The 21,033-nt window shown below is 40.5% G+C and overlaps 1 protein-coding gene across 22 annotated transcripts in view; it reads left to right on the forward strand.

Annotated features, from left to right (window-relative positions):
- tspoap1 (TSPO associated protein 1) overlaps positions 1–21,033 on the forward strand; it is a 76,570-nt gene that overhangs the window by 21,787 nt on the left and 33,750 nt on the right. For all 22 annotated transcript variants that reach the window (XM_026182657.1, XM_026182640.1, XM_026182643.1 and 19 more), the window contains 4 exons: positions 14,537–14,644; positions 14,891–15,019; positions 17,563–17,739; positions 18,442–18,624. In XM_026182657.1, coding sequence (XP_026038442.1) covers positions 14,537–14,644; positions 14,891–15,019; positions 17,563–17,739; positions 18,442–18,624 — 597 coding nt within the window. The remainder of the gene's footprint in view (positions 1–14,536; positions 14,645–14,890; positions 15,020–17,562; positions 17,740–18,441; positions 18,625–21,033) is intronic.

Here is a 21,033-nt window from a genome sequence, read left to right on the forward strand (position 1 = left end):
CCGCAGTTGCGTATGCATTTTGGAAGAATACACATGTGGCCATTGTGTTGTCTCTTTGATATTGATTTTCTAAACTCAATACCATGATGTCCAACACAAACCACAGAGTTTGTGTTTTGGAAGCAATACAGTATGGACATAATTTTAATGTACAGTATAAGCAGAGCTGTGGATATGAATATATGAGCATGATCTCTAGTCACTTTAATCTATCTCCATTACACTTCATAAATCCACATAATGACGTATCTATGAGGTTTTAAATATAAATTCCGTAAAAAACTCTCTTCAAATTTCCTCAAATTAAGTTGCTTGCTGGTGGGCCATAGCAGGGGGTTAAGGGGCTTGTATGCATATGCAGTTTTCTCCAACAAGATGAAGGATTCTTTTGACGCCCTTGGCATTGATCCCGTGGAGGGGTGGGAGGAGACACAAATCATCTCAACTACATACTGTCTCCCATCAGTCCATTTTCTCCTGACATTGTACTAAATGAAATAATTTAGTGACCCCTCCTTCTTTTCATGTTTGCCTTTTTAAAAGGCCAGATGATGTTCTCTGCATGTCTGACACCTTATTAAGCCTCTGGGGGACGAGGGGGTTGTGGCATTTTTATTTGGGGATTTTGAGATGAATGGAAAGCTGTGCTTGTATGCAATCTAATTACTGTGGTCATCTGTGGTCGTCATCTGCCAAATGGTTAAACACAGTCATCATGGCCTCTATATTTATGTCTATACTTGGATCAAACATGGAATCGCTACTGATTCCAGAGGTAAATTAACATGAATGAATACATCATAATATGTGCTTGCATCAGGATTTCTAGTCTGATCGCCAGATGTAAGCTAGAATGTTCAGATCATGTGAAGGACATTAAGGACATGTATTCTTCTTTTTATCCTCCATATATGGTAAATGAAAAGGGACTAACAGCTATCTCCAGACAATGGATTTTGTTTTTGCACAACCTCACCCAGTGGACGTTTGTATGAGCTAGAGGTAGATTGCCGGACGCCTTGTGGGGGGGAGTAATGGGGTGCCCTGTGTTGGCTCTTTGTTCTTGCTGTATGAGAGAGGACCCCCTAATCTGTCACCGTCAGGTACCCTGGGGGAGGTGAGTCGTGATGAATACAGGAAGGGATTTGAGAGGACACTAAAGAGGGTTTCTTCATGACTTATATATGAGTGTAGAGCAAGAGCTGCTGTTTATAAAACACCCCAGGCCACAAACAGCTTTGTTGCTCTTCTCATATTTTTTTTTTAAAGAGAAAAGCCTCAGCTTTGCTGAACAGCCTTTCCTAAGTTTTGCAGTACTACAGGCTGCAAGTATGCTTACGCAGTTGCTGTTGCTGTTTTTTTTGTCCTGTAAGTGAGTTAGATATTGGTGACTCTTAAAACACAAGCTTTGAAATGATCTTTCCAATGATATAAAAATTATGTGCAGATAAAAGTGTATAATTTTTGTGCATTAGCAGGTTTATCTGCAGATAATCAGGACCATGTTAAATAATAATACTGTTAAAATTGAAGGAATAAGGGATTCAGATTCATGTCTTTTGAGGGTATTTGACAACTTAGCAGTTTACACAACCTCATTAGCAAACCACTCGTGTTACTGCAGGCCAAGATAAGGAGCATCACTAATTTGACTTTAAATTGTACCACTTCACTGATACCATAAAGTCCATTAGTATCTGCATCAGGAGAAGGGCTGCCATTCCCAAGCCATCATTACCGTTTTTCTTTTTCTCGCCTGCGCTGGTAATTAAAGCTGTGTTTATGAGTTGTCTGTGCAACCGCTCAGTGATTGAGGGTTGGGTCTGTGGGCGGAGGCTTTTCCCTCTTCCAGTATTGCTAGAAGCACATGAGGCTTCTATTAATTAAGGCACATTTCCAGATTCAGCAGGCTGCCTTCTTCATGCCAATGAATGAAAGTCAGCAGCATGTACATGGAGGTTGTAGAGTGAGTGTTTATAAAAATGAATCTACATTTTGCTAGGGAGGCAGCTATTTTTAAGTATATCAGTTTTTGTGTTGTGGTAGCTGTGAAGCACATTGAATAAAAAAAACATCACCGTTAACCTGAATTGACATAACATATGCAGCTCATTATTATTATTATACACATTATTATTATTATTATCTTTTTTTGTTTATTTCCCTTTATTTATTACTTAGTCAGCACTAAGACAGCAAGCATGATCTAAGCCCAGCAAAGAGTTAAGAAAGGCAAAGCATTGCCCGTCTGTGTCTTTGTCTTGTAGTCTCCTCAGAGGCTTATAGCAGGAGATTTTTAGCTCAGCTAAAAATGCTGATGTTGGTGTTTCTGGTACAAAAGCTCCCCATGGATACAAGACAAAAGAACAATCTGGCTGTTGCAACCTTATGAATATGTAAGAATAAATCTCTGAACATTTAATGATCTGTTCTATCTTCTAAAGTCCTCTTTTGTCTCAAAAATCTAATAAAATGTATCATCTACTACACATGCTCTTCTGCTGTCCTTGTACTTTTTTATATTAGTTTACCATTCCCAGAATTTGTATGTCTGCACTGATATTTGCCTAATATTGTAGTTTTTAATATGTTCAGCAAACATCGCAGCAGAAAAACTGTGAAATGAAATATTAAAGAGGGCTGAGTGAGAAATGAAATGAAATATGGGGTTAAAGGGGGTTAAAAGGGAGAAGGTGAAAATTGGTGCCATGTAAACGGCATATTTATCTTTTAGTAGTGCTAATAAAACAAGTTCATTAAATCCAAGAATAAATAAAAAATGTTTATTCTCATATACATGACCTGTTTTTAATACTTCCCTATTTGACTCACCTCACATATTTATATTTTTTTACAAGAGTGCTAAATAAAACCTGTCACACGCTCAGAATAGTTATTTCAGTACAAAGATTATTTATCATAAATTAGTCTCTCTATGCATTTTTTGTGTTGCTTCCCTAGGTAAGAGTTTCCAGTAAAACCCCCACGAGAGGCAGGCCAGAAAGTCCCTAACCCATTTTCATGTCGAACCTTAGAGGCATATAAAACACCAACTGACCCAGATAATCAGAAGGCAATTTAGCTTGTTCTCTTTAAAAAGCTCAACCTTGTCAGTTTTGGCTTGCTCTCACTAATAAAAGCAATTCAAGGGGATCATTTATAAGATCCTGCTGGATTTCTCTTGTAAACTTCATTTTTATTGTTACTTTAGGGTTGTTTGACACGAGAAGCAGACTGGGGCACTAATCACAGGGTTGGGGGTTTGACCAAGACCTCCAACCATGACTCAATAAACTGAACCGTATACTGTCTTGCATTTTAGTCTGATTAGGTTGTGTATATGGATTAATGAAAAAAATTGAAAAACGTATTCTTTGTCCCTTTTGTCTTCTGTTTACAAGGTCAGTAATGCTAATATCTGCTGGGATGCAAAACTGTAACAGTCATGTGATTGGCAGAGTTTGCCCTTCCTTTGGCGTACTTACAGTCACTTTCACTGCACAGGAAAGTATGGCAGTGTTTGTGTGAAACTATTTTCTGTGAGTGAGTAGTCATTTTAAAGACCTAAAAGTCTATATTTTTTGTAATAGAAAAAAAACCCCAGTTCATCTTAAGCTTCGTGATCGTGTGCTATATCAGTTGAAAGATGGAAAACTTGAATGAATAGTGGTGTTATTGGTGGATGTTAGTCCAGACTGTTGCACAGTGAGAGAGCTTCAAAACCCAAATGCATGTAGCACAAAATGTTTGGGATTTTATCAGAGAAGATGGTCTCATTGAGTTGTTTGTATGATGTATCATCTGACTGTTATGATCGACCAAGGTGGACATAGCTTGGAAACAAGAAGCAGTGGGATAAAAAGTCATGGTGCACAATGAGGGTTGCTGAAATTACCCAATGTGGGTGGTACATTTAGTTAGAGAAGGCACAAGAGAAATTGCCTGAAGCCAAAACAGATTCTACAGTGGGGCAAAAAAGTATTTAGTCAGCCACCGATTGTGCAAGTTCCCCCACTTAAAATAATGACAGAGGTCAGTAATTTGCACCAGAGGTACACTTCAACTGTGAGAGACAGAATGTGAAAAAAAAATCCATGAATCCACATGGTAGGATTTGTAAAGAATTTATTCGTAAATCAGGGTGGAAAATAAGTATTTGGTCACCTCAAACAAGGAAAATCTCTGGCTCTCACAGACCTGTAACGTCTTCTGTAAGAAGCTTTTCTGTCCCCCACTCGTTACCTGTATGAATGGCACCTGTTTGAACTCATCATCTGTATAAAAGACACCTGTCCACAGCCTCAAACAGTCAGACTCCAAACTCCGCCATGGCCAAGACCAAAGAGCTTTCGAAGGACACCAGGAAAAGTATTGTAGACCTGCACCAGACTGGGAAGAGTGAATCTACAATAGGCAAGCAGCTTGGTGTGAAAAAAATCAACTGTGGGAGCAATCATCAGAAAATGGAAGACATACAAGACCACTGATAATCTCCCTCGATCTTGGGCTCCACGCAAGATCTCATCCCGTGGGGTCAAAATGATCATGAGAACGGTGAGCAAAGATCCCAGAACCACACGGGGGGACCTGGTGAATGACCTGCAGAGAGCTGGGACCAAAGTAACAAAGGTCACCATCAGTAACACACTACAACGGCAGGGAATCAAATCCCGCAGTGCCAGACGTGTTCCGCTGCTGAAGCCAGTGCATGTCCAGGCCCATCTGAAGTTTGCCAGAGAGCACATGGATGATACAGCAGAGGATTGGGAGAATGTCATGTGGTCAGATGAAACCAAAGTAGAACTTTTTGGTATAAACTCAACTCGTCGTGTTTGGAGGAAGAAGAATACTGAGTTGCATCCCAAGAACACCATACCTACTGTGAAGCATGGGGGTGGAAACATCATGCTATGGGGCTGTTTTTCTGCCAAGGGGACAGGACGACTGATCCGTGTTAAGGACAGAATGAATGGGGCCATGTATCGTGAGATTTTGAGCCAAAACCTCCTTCCATCAATGAGAACTTTGAAGATGAAACGAGGCTGGGTCTTCCAACATGACAATGATCCAAAACACACCGCCCGGGCAACAAAGGAGTGGCTCCGTAAGAAGCATTTGAAAGTCCTGGAGTGGCCTAGCCAGTCTCCAGACCTCAACCCCATAGAAAATCTGTGGCGGGAGTTGAAAGTCCATGTTGCTCGGCGACAGCCCCAAAACATCACTGCTCTCGAGAAGATCTGCATGGAGGAATGGGCCAAAATACCAGCTACTGTGTGTGCAAACCTGGTAAAGACCTATAGTAAACGTTTGACCTCTGTTATTGCCAACAAAGGTTATGTTACAAAGTATTGAGTTGTATTTTTGTTATTGACCAAATACTTATTTTCCACCCTGATTTACGGATAAATTCTTTACAAATCCTACCATGTGAATTCATGGATTTTTCTTTTTCACATTCTGTCTCTCACAGTTGAAGTGTACCTCTGGTGCAAATTACTGACCTCTGTCATCATTTTAAGTGGGGGAACTTGCACAATCGGTGGCTGACTAAATACTTTTTTGCCCCACTGTATATTATTATTTTTATCATTATTGTTATTATTATTATTATTACTTTTTTACAGCATAAAGTGTTGTCACAGAGCTGCAGTCAATAAAAGTGCTATATAAGCTTTCAGTTTAATGCAATTTAATAAGAATGGACTTGTTGAATGAGTCTCATAAAGCCTTCCTTAATATTGAATTAAATTACAGATAAAATATTTTTTGCTGTAGTTGAACATTTAAATTTTTTTTTTTTACTGAAAGATATTACGTTCTGAAAACACTACTAATAAATACAACTGAGGGGGAAAAAAAGTTAATGCTTTTTGTGACTTTACAGGCTGTAGACTGTAACAGTATGCTTTTTTATTACTGGGAACCCCTAAGATATATGTGTGCAGTAATAAATATATTCAAAAAGATTCAAACAGAGCACAAGGAGACCGCTCCGTCTGTCCTGCCCGGGGCTCAATATCTGCTGACAGACATTGGTGTAGAGATCCATGCCCTCTTGTGACCGAGTTACATCTGCCTTGCTTTCCTGAGCCAGGCCTATGTGGAAACGACACTGCTGCCTGAATGTTAATACAGTACGTATCCTAGGTCTGGGTAAACCTCGCCACCTGCAGTCCTTTTCTGTGGCACTGAGAAAAGCAGGAGTTTGATTGGTTGTAGTTTGCAAACATCATGCCCACAGAAAGCTTCCGGTGCATTTCTGAGCATGATTCCCAATGAACCATTACGTGACATGGACAGACTCCAAGATCGTTAGAATCAGAATGGAGCCAACTGGAGGCTGAGTTCACGCTGGCTGGCTTCCTCTTAGGTGATTGATTAGACTCTAGCATGGCTGTCCTTAGAGGAAGATTGGGACGCTGGGACTGGTCGACTTCTCTAAGTGATGGAAAAGTAACTCTCAAGGACACAAAAATGTATCTGTGAACTGAGGCTAACACTCTTTGTGCCTTCTTATCATACAAAGAATGTTTGATAGCCTGCCAGTCTAAGGGCCACAAACAGATATTTGTTACACTTTTTACAATGTAAACTCATCAACTGGAATCTGAGAAAGTGATGTGGGATACAATAGCTTCTTTTAGAGATCATTTTAGAGCTTCAGCATTATAAAATTAGCTGCTTTTATTCCCCAATGGACGAATGGACGAACTATATCATTACTGGACTTGAGAACAAAAATCCAGAAGCTACCTTTATTTTGCTGGGAGACTTCAACAGAGCCAACATGAAGAAGGTTCTCCCCAAATACTATCAGCACATCTCCTTCCCCACAAGAGGTGATCAAACACTGGACCATTGTTACACTCCATTCAAAGAGTGCTACAAACCCCTCCCCCGCCCAGCTTTTGGTAAGGCAGAACCATTGTTCCATTCTGCTGCTAGGTCATCTACAAATGGGACAGTGAGGCTGAGGAGGTCCTACAGGACTGCTTTGACACAACTGACTGGCAGATATTTGTGGATGCAGCTGATGGCAACATCAATGAACTCACAGACTCTGTCATTGGATATATTGGAAAGTGCATGGATGATACCATCACAAAAACCACTGTCCGCATATATCCAAATCAGAAACCCTGGGTAAATAAAGATGTTCGTGCCAAGCTAAAAGTGCGGACCTCTGCCTTTAACTCCAGGGATCCTGATGCATATAAAGCAGCCAGGTATGACCTCCGAAAGTCTATAAAAAAGGCCAGAAAGGAATACGGGGACAAAATGGAGTCCAGCTACCACAGCTTTGACACCAGGCGACTGTGGAATGGAATGCGCTGCATTAATGACTACAAGAAGGACAACACAGTCATTGTTCAGCCCACTGCATCTCTCGCAGACGAGCTCAACAACTTCTATGCTCGTTTTGATGCAGACAACAGAGAGCAGATCCTCTACCCTCAGGAGGACAGTGAGGCTGTAACTTTAACTCTGAAAACAGAAGCTGTGAGATGGACTTTTAAAAAGGTCAATCTTCACATAGCTCCAGGACCGGACGGCATCCCGGGCCGGCTTCTCAGAGTGTGTGCCGACCAGCTGGCAGACGTGTTCACCAACATCTTCAGCCTCTCCCTGAGGCAGTCAGTGGTCCCCACGTCCCTCAAAGCATCCACCATCATTCCTGTTCCCAAAAAATCAGTGGTCTCCTGTCTGAATGATACCGTCCTGTTGCACTGACATCCGTCATCATGAAGTGCCTGGAGCGGCTGGTCAAAGGTCACATCTGCTCCTCCCTCCCTGACACACTGGACCCTCTTCAGTTTGCCTATCGGACAAACAGAGCCATGGAGGATGCCATCGCTCTGGCAATGCACACCACCCTCACTCACCTGGAAAAAGGGAATACATATGCAAGGATGCTCTTCATCGACTACAGCTCGGCATTTAACACCATCATCCCCTCAAAACTTGCCACGAAGCTCGTCGACCTTGGGCTGGAAACACCAATCTGCAGATGGATTCTAAACTTCCTCACAAACAGGCCCCAGGTGGTGAGAGTTGGTAAGCACACCTCCTCACCACTCATCCTAAACACAGGTACGCCACAGGGTTGTGTGCTTAGCCCCCTCCTATATTCCCTGTTCACACACGACTGTGTTGCTAAACACAAGTCCAACATCATCATCAAGTTTGCGGATGACACAACCATCATAGGCCTCATCACAGACAACGATGAGACGGCCTATAGCAGGGGTGCCCAATCCCGGTCCTCGAGAGCTACCGTCCTGCAGCTTTTAGATGCATCCTTGTTCCCACACACCCGAATCAAATGAATGGCTTGTTATCAGGCCTTTGCCAAACACGATGGCATGCTGAAGAGGTAATCAAACCATTTGATTCAGCTGTGTTGGAGTAGGGATGTATCTAAAAGCTGCAGGATAGTAGCTCTCGAGGACTGGGATTGGGCAGCCCTGGCCTATAGAGAGGAGGTGATGGCACTGTACGAGTGGTGTCTGGAAAATAACCTGACTCTCAACATCAGCAAAACTAGAGAAATGATAGTGGACTACCGGAAACGACCAGTCAGGGAACACCAGCCCATCCACATCAACGGTGTCAAGGTCGAAAAGGTCAGCAGCTTCAAATTCCTTGGAGTCAACATCACCGAGGACTTCTCCTGGACCCTTCACACAGACATTGCAATCAGGAAAGCTTGCCAGCAGCTTTACTTCCTGAGGAGGCGGAGGAAGTTTGGCATGAACGCGAATATCACCTCAAATTTCTACAGGTGTGCGATCGAGAGCTTGCTGACGAGCTGCATTACAGTTTGGTATGGAAGCTGCTCTCCCAGCAGCCGTATATCACTACAGAGGGTAGTGAAGGCAGCAGAGCACATCACTGGCCATTCAGGACATTTATCTTCAGCGATGCCTCCGTAAAGCACACAGCATCATCAAGGACCACAGCCACCCAGCACATCAGCTGTTCTCCTTGTTACCATCTGGCAGACGTTACAGGAGTCTGTCTGCTCGGACTACAAGACTTAACCATCAAGCCATACGACACCTCAACCACAACACTTAAACACACACAACACAGTCCACAGGACGCACTCAGAAGCTACCCTGCAGTTTCACAAGTACTCTGTTTAATCTGCACTGGTCACTCCACTTTACTGATATTTATATTGATATTTATATTTTAAAAAAAGTGCAATACTGTAATAAGTACCACTAAAAAACTTTTGTACTGTTCAGTACTGCTGCTCATTCCTGTGCAATATCCCATCTGCTCCCCCCCCCCATCACATTCCTATTCAAGATTTTCTTTATTTAATCACTAGTATGTACATATATTTATATATACATATATATTTAGTCACTTAACTGAAAAATCTCTTTTCTCTTTACTGCGTCTCATTAATATTTTACTCTTTACTATTTTTCTATTTATTTTTCTTCTACTGTACCATTCTGCTGAGTGACTTTTGCTCGTCAAATACATTTCATTGCAATGTTGACCCTGTGCTAACTTGCATATGACAAATAAAAACTGAACAATGTCATCATAGGCAAGAATGAGCAGCTTTTATTTTTATAAAGCAGATTGTACAGATATATTTATTATTTTACAGGCAAAGAAAAGGCATTTTAATGCCTCAATTTTTATCATGTGCACATAGATTTTCATAGGACTGTGCAATGCTGTGGAAAACTAAGTACACTTGAAGCAGTAAGTACACTTCTTTAGCGTACTATTAATCAAATACACACATTAATTATCAGTGTGACCAAAGCGGAGATGCACAACAATAGGAGCCCAAACCAACTGTCAAACACAGTGAAATGCTCTAGTGAAACCTTAAATGAGTTGCCCCCAAGCCTCAATAAACTGAAACAATGCTGTAAAAAGAAGAGTGGTTAAAATTTTCTCCACAACAATGTGTAAGACTGATCAAGTCAAACTGAAAATCAATACTTTGATTTACTGCTGTGTAAGTTGGTTCTATAAGCTACTGGATCGTGGGGTGTGCTTAATCTCTTTTTCACATGACTGTAGTAGTTTACTACTTCCTGCATAACCAAGGAGTTACTGTAGTTTGTAGATTGGACCTTCATTCCTATTTTTCACTTTTCCCAAAGCTATATTAACCTCACTCCTTTCTAGACTACCAGAGCTCTAATAAAGATGTGTTCCATCTTTTTATGTTAGTGCAATGCTGAAGTATTATCAAATTTTGCTAAATATCATAGGTTTTTTTCATATGTAAGTTTATACCTTGAAAATAATTAATATATTTTGGATTCTAAGACAGATTTGACGATGGATTGATGGATTTTTTTTTCCATAAGAGTACTTTTTTATGTCTAACTGTATGGCTCAATAGATAAGTCAGCCTGAGACAGTTATATAATAATAGGCATTGTCCGTGTGTCCCTGAAAAATTCATGTGTCATCAGCAAGCACAGAGTCTGAGAATGAAGTGTTGCTCACAATTTTTTTTTTATCTGTTCTTTAAACTTTGGTTAGCTATTGTGCTACCTTTACTAAAGAGTATTATAGGGTTATAGCATATTTTCCTCTGGGTGGAAACACTCTGATGAAGGATTGCAGGGATTTTCTGCATTTATTTATGAACTGTGAACTTGATCTGAAAGAAAGAAACATGTGGGAAAACATGAATGACTATACTGCAAGAGTTTTTTTGTTTTATATGTAAAAGCAGCAGATGTCAGAAGGAGAGAGTCACTAAATTTAACTACCCTGAATGGTTATTGCAGAAAAATGCATTGTTTTCTCAAAACCACAGTTTGCTTTGGAAAATCTTGATGTTATCCTCTTAAATGTGAAGTTTTGAAACAGCTTAAGCAGTTCACGTCTCAAATATTTAAGTCAGACTTGTGAATAATAAAATTCATTTTGTCTTGGATCATGCCAGCTTAGTTCAAAGAGGACATTCAGGTTTAAGGGGAATGTACTTGCTGACTCTATGCCTGTATTGATTATAAGAACCGTCCGTGATGCATCTTTTTTCCCCTGCACTGATCAGATCGTGCTTTGACTGCAAGCTTTTCACAACTAATTTAGAAGCACATTTGTATTTATAGCTAAATCATGCCTTATCTAGTAACCCAATGCCACACATTCCTTTTTGGTTTTGTGGGGGTTTTTTTCAACCAGATTCTGAAAATAAATAGTAGTTAGTAACCCGCTAACCAGGTAGACAGCATCTCCATTGTTTTATGAGCACAGGAGCCTCAGCTGCTGTCTTAGTAAACAGCTGGCCATTAGTGTTGACTTCAGTAATAGGTACAGTAGCATTAAAATCCCACCAGGGAGCCATTTGATCACCTGTCTGCTGCAGTTACCAAGACAACATAAATGAGATGATGGCTGCATGATTGTTTAGTGTTTGTTTCACTTTTTTAATCTGAACTGTGTCATGAGGATGTTTTCCTATTGTCTGTGGTGATACAAAAGAGGGTGGTTTTAGGTTAATAATAAGGAGTTTTACGTAGACATATTGGTAAGCAGGTGTTCCACACATGGAGACTTCTGCATGCTTCTTACAGTACCTGAAATATGTCACAGTCTTTTTTTGCTGCTGTCATTGGGTAACCGTGGGCAGACTATTTCATACTAGTTTAGCATATGCTTGGGATCTTCCATGGCTAATATCTGTCTCAGTTATAACTGCTTTTTCCTTATATGTGAGCAGCCAAACTCAGATTATGTAAATGTGCTGCATTACAGTAAGGATGGAGCTTTTGTTGGGTTTATAGCTATCTGTTCATCTGCTCTAGATGCAATCATTGCATTTGTGGGCAGCAGCTCTAATCTCAACCTTTACGTCTGAGCCTCAGGGCTCATTTAGAGCATCTCTGGCACAGAGGCAGGGTGGTATCACTTCCATTTAGATGAACAACCAATCTGAGGTTTTCCTCTCTTCCAGGCTTCAACCATGTGGCTGCTAAACACCCATGACAGACTTGATCACCACATTGACTTTCTGCCACATTGACTGCTGATTTGTTCAGCTGCCCCTCACAAGCTCACAGCAATATTACTGCAGCACCTAATTACACTTTATAAACCTCATGGTAACTTAAAATATAACACCTGAATACAACAATTAAATATACATTAGGACTGGGACATGCCATCCTGATTTCAGAAAATTGAGACACTGTGAAATAAAAACAAAACTGAACCCCATTTACTTGGTTTATTTATTGTTAAAGTAATTTTGAAACCAACATCTTCTATAGAAAGAAAGAAAAAATGGGGGAAAACACTATGGAAATAGACAGATTGTAGAATACAATTTCTCAGCATAAATTGTGTTAAAATATAACCAAATAAATAAAAAGTTGTGGCAGAATTAGTACCGTATTTCCTGGACTACAAAGCGCACCTGAATATTAGCCGCACAAGCTAAAATCAGGGGAAACTCCTGTTTTGTACATACATTAGCCGCACCTGACTAAAAGCCGCAGGTGTTTTAATGTTTACTTACCATATGTAAGAGAATATGCACAAAGGGAATTGTCAGGAAAGAGATGGCTGTTTGGGACCACATCCCTTGTATTAATATTTTGAAAAACAAGTTACCGGTACATATTTGCATAACTTTTTACGTATATGCACAAGTAACGGTAATTACAAGTATGAAACATGTACTGGGCTTTATAAACGAGGAACAAATGTAGTGTATAACAATAACCTACAGCACACCAGAAAAAGAGATTTGGCCTACCTTTTAGGCTCAGGTGCAGTAACACGGCTTTAACAAGAAGAAAAGTCAGTCATTCACCACCATCTTTCTCTTCTTCCTGCGCACTAAAATCCATAAAGTCCTCTTCTCCAGTGTCGGAAACGAACAGGCTCAGGATGGCTTCATCATCCACTCTCCGCTTCTCTCCTTCGTTGTCACTTTCAAAACCAAAGAAATCCTCGTTGTCAGTGTCAGAGTCGAACACCCTCTGAAGGGCCGTGGCAGTGTCCTCCTCTCCATCACGCAGCAGTCCAGCCCTTCGAAATCCTTTGGTGATCGTGGATGTTTTCACACTTCTCCATAGCACTCTTGCAGCCATTCCTTCATTACGCTTTCCACCATCCACCCATTCTTGTTGACCTTAACAGAGATGCCGCTTGGGATCTCTTCTCTTGGCATAGTCATCCGCTTAAAGATCACCATTGGCAGAAGTTTAAACCCTGATGCTGTGCAGCCCAGCACACAAGTGAAATTCATTCTCTCATGGCCAGTGGTTCTCACCGTGATGGTTGATTCGCCTTGCTTGTTAACAGTCCTAGTGAGGGGCAGGTCAAATGTCAACGGCACTACCTCTGAAATTTTCTATCTTCGACTGTTGGCGACTGTTTTGGCTTTTAGTTGGATCTGCACTGTTGAAACACCTCGCCCGTTTGCTCTCTGTGTGTTCACCCAGTCTTCAATACAGTCTTCAAGTTTGGGCCATCTGCTCTTATTTCCTGTGAAAGCTTTTTTCGTCTTTTTGCACAGAGCCAGTTCATCACGCTGGCGTCTCCAACGTCTCACCATTGATTCGTTTATACCAAGGGTACGTGCAGCAGCTCTATTTCCCTTGCTGAGTGCCAAATCGACTGCCTTTAATTTGAAAGCTGCATCATATGCATTTCTTTTGTTTGCCATACTGAGGGTTTGTGAATGAAAGCTTCCTTTGCTCCTGTAATACCCCTCTTGCTCTTGCTAATCAAGTTTATCTTTCGCGCTACGGACGGACATGTGACCAGCATACCACTCTTGTACTCTTGTGTGTCTGATCACATGCCCTTCCGCCAGGCAACGTAGTGCCGTACAACAGCGGAACAACCAAAACAAATCCTCTTACGATATCACAAAAATCATGGACGATCCATAGAAAAGACGCACCTGACTAAAAGCCGCAGGGTTCAAAGCTTGTGCAAAAAGTAGCGGCTTATAGCCCAAAACATAAAAATTCAGAGTTAGCAAAAATCTCTGTAACAAAGATGAGCTTAGCACTAAAGTGGCTTTGGGTCATTAGGAGGGACAGCTAAAATCAAAAATTGCTTAAGAGAGTTAAAGTATCAGTTAATTTGTGTATTTGTTTTTTTTAATGGGCATTTCAAGGAAGAAGCTAAGTTGTTATATGAGAATGTGACGGGTGGAAAAGGTTGTAGGCTATCTCAAGATTTTTGTCTTCTTCTTCATGATGCAGTGTTGCAGAATAGGAGACAGCACTTCTTCTGCTGAGTTGGTCTATTATAATAGGTGATCAGTGCCTGTTCTGGACTGAATGAGTTGGTCTAATGAAAAGCCTTTTCAGTGAGATGTCATCTGTCAGTCACCATTAGACAGTGCTGTGTAAACAGTGGCTGACAGCAGAGGAGGTTTTCTGCATGTTAGATATAAAACATGGATTAAGCCAGAATGAAAACCAATCCCTTATTTTCACATTTTAACTGAAGGAGACAAAACAAACAGCTGTGCAGTAGATGGTAAACTCTGCATCTGTTTTTGGTGTCATTTTGTTTTTTCCAGAATGGTACTGACTATGGGTTCCTGGTGCGTCAGAATTCTGAACTTCTGCGAGCCCTGGATGAGCTGGAGAAGACTTGTGCCACACTAAGGGAGGAGAATGGTCTGCTGGTAAGACTAAAAATATAACAGAGGGCGTGTAGACTTGAGTGAAGGTTTTGTAAGAAAGTAGGCCAGGTGCACAGACGGTGAACAAAAAGATCTAACTCCCTTTGCTTCTTTTCTTCAGTCATTTTATGCAGGTGTTTGAGTTCCAACTTGCAGATTTGAATCATTATTAAGCCTTTCTGAATAACTGCGTGATTTATTTTTTTGCCGCTGCTGTGTTAGCATTTGCTGCATCCCTTTTTTGTTTAGCGGAAGAGCAGTGCCCCAGAGACTGAGGAGAAGGTCAGGCGGCTGAGGAGAAAGAACACAGAGCTGGCTGTTCTTGCAAAGAGGTTGGAAGAGAGGGCTCGGAAACTGCAGGAGGCCAACCTCAAAGTGGTATGCAGCACATATAAAATAGCTCAAACATTCCCACAGCGAACTGAGTCGCCCAACAGTGTGGCTGCAGTGACTCTGAACCAATGGTACATGTACACGGTTTTTATATAGTGCATTTCTACTCTACCTGAGAACACATACGACATGCCTCATTCACCAATTCATACAAGCACTTTTTCTTAAGTGCTTAAGTGTTTTCTATCTAACATTCACACACTCACACGAGTAAATTGAGATTTAGTATTTTGCCCAAGGCATGCAGATTGGAGCAGCCAGAGATCAAACCACCATACTTCTGATTAGTAGACCTGCTGTACCTGCTGTACTACCACACACATGCAGCAAGTGACTCCTTATCAGTCCAAATCACATTGTCATAATGCCTGATAACAAGATAGAAACAGAGTCACAGAGCATGTGAATAAAAGGGTACAAAAAAAAAATTCTCAACACAAGAAAACATGACAAAATGAATTAACACCTCACACACTATTTATTAAATATGTAAAAATTTGAGTTGTGCAGTGTGTGATCTTCTTTTCTTACATGAATAAAAGCAGCCTTGTACACCAAATATTGTAATGCATAGAAATGAGATACAAAAGAAAACGTTTTCAAACAAAGAAGTTCCATAAGATGTAATATACACTTTTATTAAAGAGATCTAGCAAAAGACTGCAGAAACTAAACACAGTTGTCAAATACTAAATCCTTCTGGCCATGCATTGTTATTGCTAATGAGACAGCTCATGAATACTGTAAATCTGAGAACTGCACTGTCCAATGGACTTCCTCTTTTTCTTCACGATGCAGTGTTTGCAGGATAAGAGACAGCACTTCTTCTGCTAAGTAATCCTATTATATTATATTATATTCCTATTGTAATAGGTGATCAGTGCCTGTTGTGGACTGTATGAGTTGGTCTAATGAAAAGCCTTTTTAGTGAGCTGTCATCAGATAGTAGCTGCACTGTCAGATGGACAAGTACTGGTTGTTAGTTAGATATCATCTATACCAGTGGTTCCCAACCTTTTTTGCACCATGGACTGGTTTATGTCCGACAATATTTTCATGGACCGGCCTTTAAGATAAGATAAGATAAGATAAGATAAGAAAAGAAAACCTTTAATAGTCCCACAGGTAGGAAATAGGGGAAATATACAGCATCAGAAAAATGTATATCTGTATGCCCTTTGCTTCCTTATGATATACAGCAGTAGCTTTAGATGCCTGTTCTCTGTTTAGTGATTTTTTAACATAACAGACATTAGACACTGAAACCATCTTATACATAGTCATCATTGGCACCTACACTGTTTATTCAGTACTGTTTTATAGTTAGAAAATTTCACTTATGATTAAAAAGCACTATGTTTGATAAGCAACATATGGATAATCCATAAAACTGGTTACAGAGATTATACAAATCCACTATTTTTACAATTAAAAATACTAAAATTCACAGATCTGGTTCATTTTCTCACTGCGCAAATTATATATAACGCTATAAACAACCTACTTCCTGACAATATTCTAAAATTGTTTTCTAAAAGGGAACGGGGGATACAATTTGAGGGGGGGAATTAAATTTAAAACATCCCTGCATCCGTACAACACTAGCAAGTTTTTGCATCTCTGTGTGTGGAGTGAAGCTGTGGAATAGACTAAGTAAAGAACTGAAGCAAAGTCCCAGTATGACTCAGTTTAAAAAACGGTTCAAAAATATGGTTTTTGCAAAGTACAGGGAGGAGGTCGGGCTTTGATTGGGTGCTCTCACCCACTACTTTCACAATAGGGATGTATATATAAGTGTGTGTGTGGGTGCACAAGTATGTTTATTTAAGTATATATATCTGTAAATTTGTATATCTTTGATGTGTTACTGGGATTATTAAAAAAATCTTTTTTTAACATGTTCAAACTAAAGATACAATACAGTACAATCAAGGATCTTGGTATGAATTACAGATTATCAGTGAAGCTGCCATTCTAGTTGATGAATCTATTAAATTACATACCACACCATTATCCAGAGTTAGAGTTAGAATAGTCAGACAGCCCATGACATCAACGCCAGACATAATCATGATAGATCAGCTCATCTCAGTGCCAGTTCAAATCACTGGATAAGTCAGCTGATACTCTCTTATGCATCCACATGGCAGATCACATATAGGACATGCTCCCTGACTTTCTATGTATGTGCATCAAAGGGTGGGAGAGTTCCAGAGCAGAGCCATGCCGAAAGATATAAATCAGTTGTGGTAAAACTACACCAACAAAGACTGCACTGGAACTGATTGGCTTGGTGCTGTCCTTTGCTGGTCTTTGCCTATTGATTAATCAGTGAGCTACCAGTGCCAGTACTAATATTCCACAAGAGCATTCCTGCAGACCAGAATGAGACTTGGAAAGTTTAAAAGTATTCTGCTGAATCCAGTTCTTTTTACAATTGTTGATCCCCTTAGTTTCCACTCATATCTCATGTGTCTTCAGGACTGTATTCCAATGTTTCTGCTGATGAATATGTATTTTCTTTGCAGGTCAATTCCCCATCTTTGATGAGACCTGGGTCAGTTGAACAGTACAAGAGGGCATTTGCCCGTCAGCGAGCTCGGGACCTGGCCCAGCATGCCGATGTACTGCTCTCTAAAGACAAGGAAATTGCTGCCCTGCAGCAGGAATGCAGAGAGCTGGAGGCTCGGCTGGGTATCACTAAGGTATTTATAACTCATCTCCTGCTGAGCAAATTCATCCAGCCTAGATTGAAATGTGGGCACTAATTTGGCCTCAATTTCTCAGCTGAAAGCTGATTTAAAGTTTTAAGCAGTATTCCATCTACCAACCTCATTGTCACCACTGCCACAAGCCTGCTCTCTGCTGGACAGCATGGGTACTGCTCATCCTAACCTCCTCTTAAGCCCCTGTTGCAAAGGCTGCGTCACTGCTGATGTCTAGATAGATGACATTGCAGGAATAGGCTGTTCTTAATTACCAGTGACTTAAAAGCTTATTCTCTTGAGTGTGAACATCTGTTGGGTTTCATAATACTGGATGTTGCAGGGTTAGCTGTACATTGACATAATAAAAATGTGCTGACTCTTGTGTTTATCGGAAACTGTAGTGGAACATCCATATTCTTTTATTCTTTAATTTAATATTTAGTACCTGCAGGATGCAGTTTGAAAACAACACAAACAATAATGTGCTAAACTGAAACTGTTGTCTTGTGGCTGTGTTTAATGGATGTACACACACACACACACATATATATATATATATATATATATATATATATATATATATATATATATATATATATATATATACATATATATATACATATATATATATATATATATATATATATATATATATATGTGTGTGTGTGTGTGCGTGTGTGTGTGTGTGTGTATATGCAGGGCTCCCCTATTCCATCTGGTAGAGGGGAATTTGAGAAGCTTTTTAGGGAGTCTCAGAAGGAGGTGCTGCGGCTGCAAAGGCAAGTGTCGGTCACATCATCCAGAAAGCAGCATGACCATATTCCTGACCACGATGCTGCAGAGAAGAGTGGGGAAAATGTGAAGGAGGAAGGGCGAAAGAAGGTAAAGTCATTTTCATCACACCAGAAACCATTCAGACTCTGCACTGACCCCTGTTGGTCTTAATCAGCTTTAAAAAGGCAAGTGAACTCTGTTTATGCACATTAAAAGTGAGATAAAATTAGCTATTACAAACAGGCCCCATCATGTAGTTAAATCTAGAAACATTTATGGTCTCAGAGTGTAGTTGGAATTATAGGAATGTAAAACATAACGCTGTGAGTCCCGAAACTCAGGGTTTGTTTATGTTGTCATGGATGTTTTCCAGTGTTATATAATGGCTTGTTGTTGGACTCTATACTAATCTGTCACAGGCCATAATGAGATGATTCCCTCTCTTGAACTTGGGCCTGATCAAAGACACAAAAGTCCTACACTCTGATCTTCTGTGCATTTAATGCTGTTTTCAGTTCTTAGAAACAGCTCTACTCCAGAGGAGGGATGCTCTGGATATTAGTCACTGGCTGGAAAGTATAAAAATACACATATCACCTAAATATAGGAAAAGGTTTCTTAATGCAGCATGTGGATTATTGTAATGGTAAAATTCATTCTTTGTCGCTTAACATCTGTAACAGAGAAAAATGTCATTGCTCTGGTCAATTTTAGAGGTACAGTTGCATCCTATCCATGTCATTTAAATGCATACATCTAATAATGTTTCTTTATTTTTTGTAAAATTTTTCACTGCCTGTGGAGTGAAGTAAATTCTCTGCCTGTGGAGCTCAAATGAGAATGCCGATTGTGGTAATCTCTCATTTGTGGGACGCAAACACGCACTGCCAGTGGCACACGCACACCCAGAAAGGGGCCATGTTGTGTGAACTCTAATCCCCTCTAACAACAGAATGGTACAGTCCAGTAATCCGCTCGCTGTTGCTGTGGCAGCGGTGAGAGGGTTTTGGGTGGTAGGTAAGACTCCAGCCGCAGTAAAGACTTTTCTATCTCGCCCTGCTCTGGATAACTAGCAGGCCAAAGGAACCCTTGACGTTGCCACAGATCACACGAAAGGGGTAGGTCATCTTGTGAGTTTTGCTGTCTCTGGGACTTAGTAAGGTCTGTCTCTTGTAGTGCTTCTGGGCTAACTTCATATGTATGTGTGTGTGCTTGAAGCCGTGCAGGACTCAAAGTTGAGACTTGACACTGAAAATGAGTCAGTGTCATGACATATTGGGAGGGTGAGAGAACTGGCTCGAGGCAGCTGGTGTTTCATTTGCGTTAGATATTAAAATCAGCTGCTTATGCTGTTACATGCCCCATCTTACTATTCCGACTTGAGTTGTATCTAAAGGGATTTGTCTTTAAGGACTTATAGCTTTTATTTTTTGCTTTTTTTTTTTAAATATTAATTTCAGTAAATCCTGTCCTAAATCCCACCCTTGTCTATGATGGACTGCCACTTTCTTACAGTGCAGAAAGACGGAGCAAGCGTGAGGCCTAGTCAAGGGCAGCCTGTCAACCCAGTTTTGTAACAGTCATATTCACAGCTTCCAGATGTAGAATTTAGACAGACAGACTTAGTGACATGGTGCTGCAGCGTTTGATTGGTGGACATCGATATGTTCCGTATTAAAAAAGAAAATCAACGGCCAGGCCAATCCATTAAGGTGCTTTTAAAAGAAGTGATCCAGTTACCCGTTTCAGTAGTCGGCAGGGATTACACCAATGTGCTTATGGCATTCAGGGCCTGCTGAATGTGATCTGACCCTGCTTTAGTACGCATGGCCCCAGGGTGTACTTTAATATACATGGACCACATCAGTGTGAAGTGTCCATACCTCATCATGTGAGGCAGGGTGTGAGGAGAGGTGGGCTGTCTGAGCTAGGGCCTGGTCTGATACAAACACAAGAGGCAAACATGCTGTAGTCTCAGCATAAAACAGACGCTAGGTGCGCCTGCTTCCTTCATCAGGTCATTTATTGGTAAATGACTTACATGACTGTGTTTACACATCCTGTAGGATTTGAGTATTTACTTAACTAATTTAATTTTCGTTCTTGACTTTATTTAGGGACTCTTTTTTTATTTAAACAGTCATTACTTGATTCACCTCAGTTTGAATGTGCAGTTGGATAAGACAGTGTTTCTGATTTCTGCAGGGTCAGACAAACACTACCACTTGACAAGCGCTTGATCAGTTATACATCTATGTTGCATGTAAGCTTGGCCTTGAATGTATTAAAAATGGTAGATGGAATTCAAAATCTTTTTTTGACATTACTGATGAAAAGAGAAAGGATAAGGTTGCATTGTGCTTGATTAATGATACATTCAACCTCTCAGGCTCACTGCATAGCTATTTCCATGTGTTATCCAGAAGGATTCAACTTAAAAGTTTCTAAATAACTAAATTATCAAGCATCCAGTTGAAATCTGTAGATGACAGAGGTTGGAGTATTAGTCTAACTGAT

Source organism: Astatotilapia calliptera, chromosome 10 (genome assembly GCF_900246225.1).
Source record: "Astatotilapia calliptera chromosome 10, fAstCal1.2, whole genome shotgun sequence".
NCBI lineage: Eukaryota > Metazoa > Chordata > Actinopteri > Cichliformes > Cichlidae > Astatotilapia > Astatotilapia calliptera.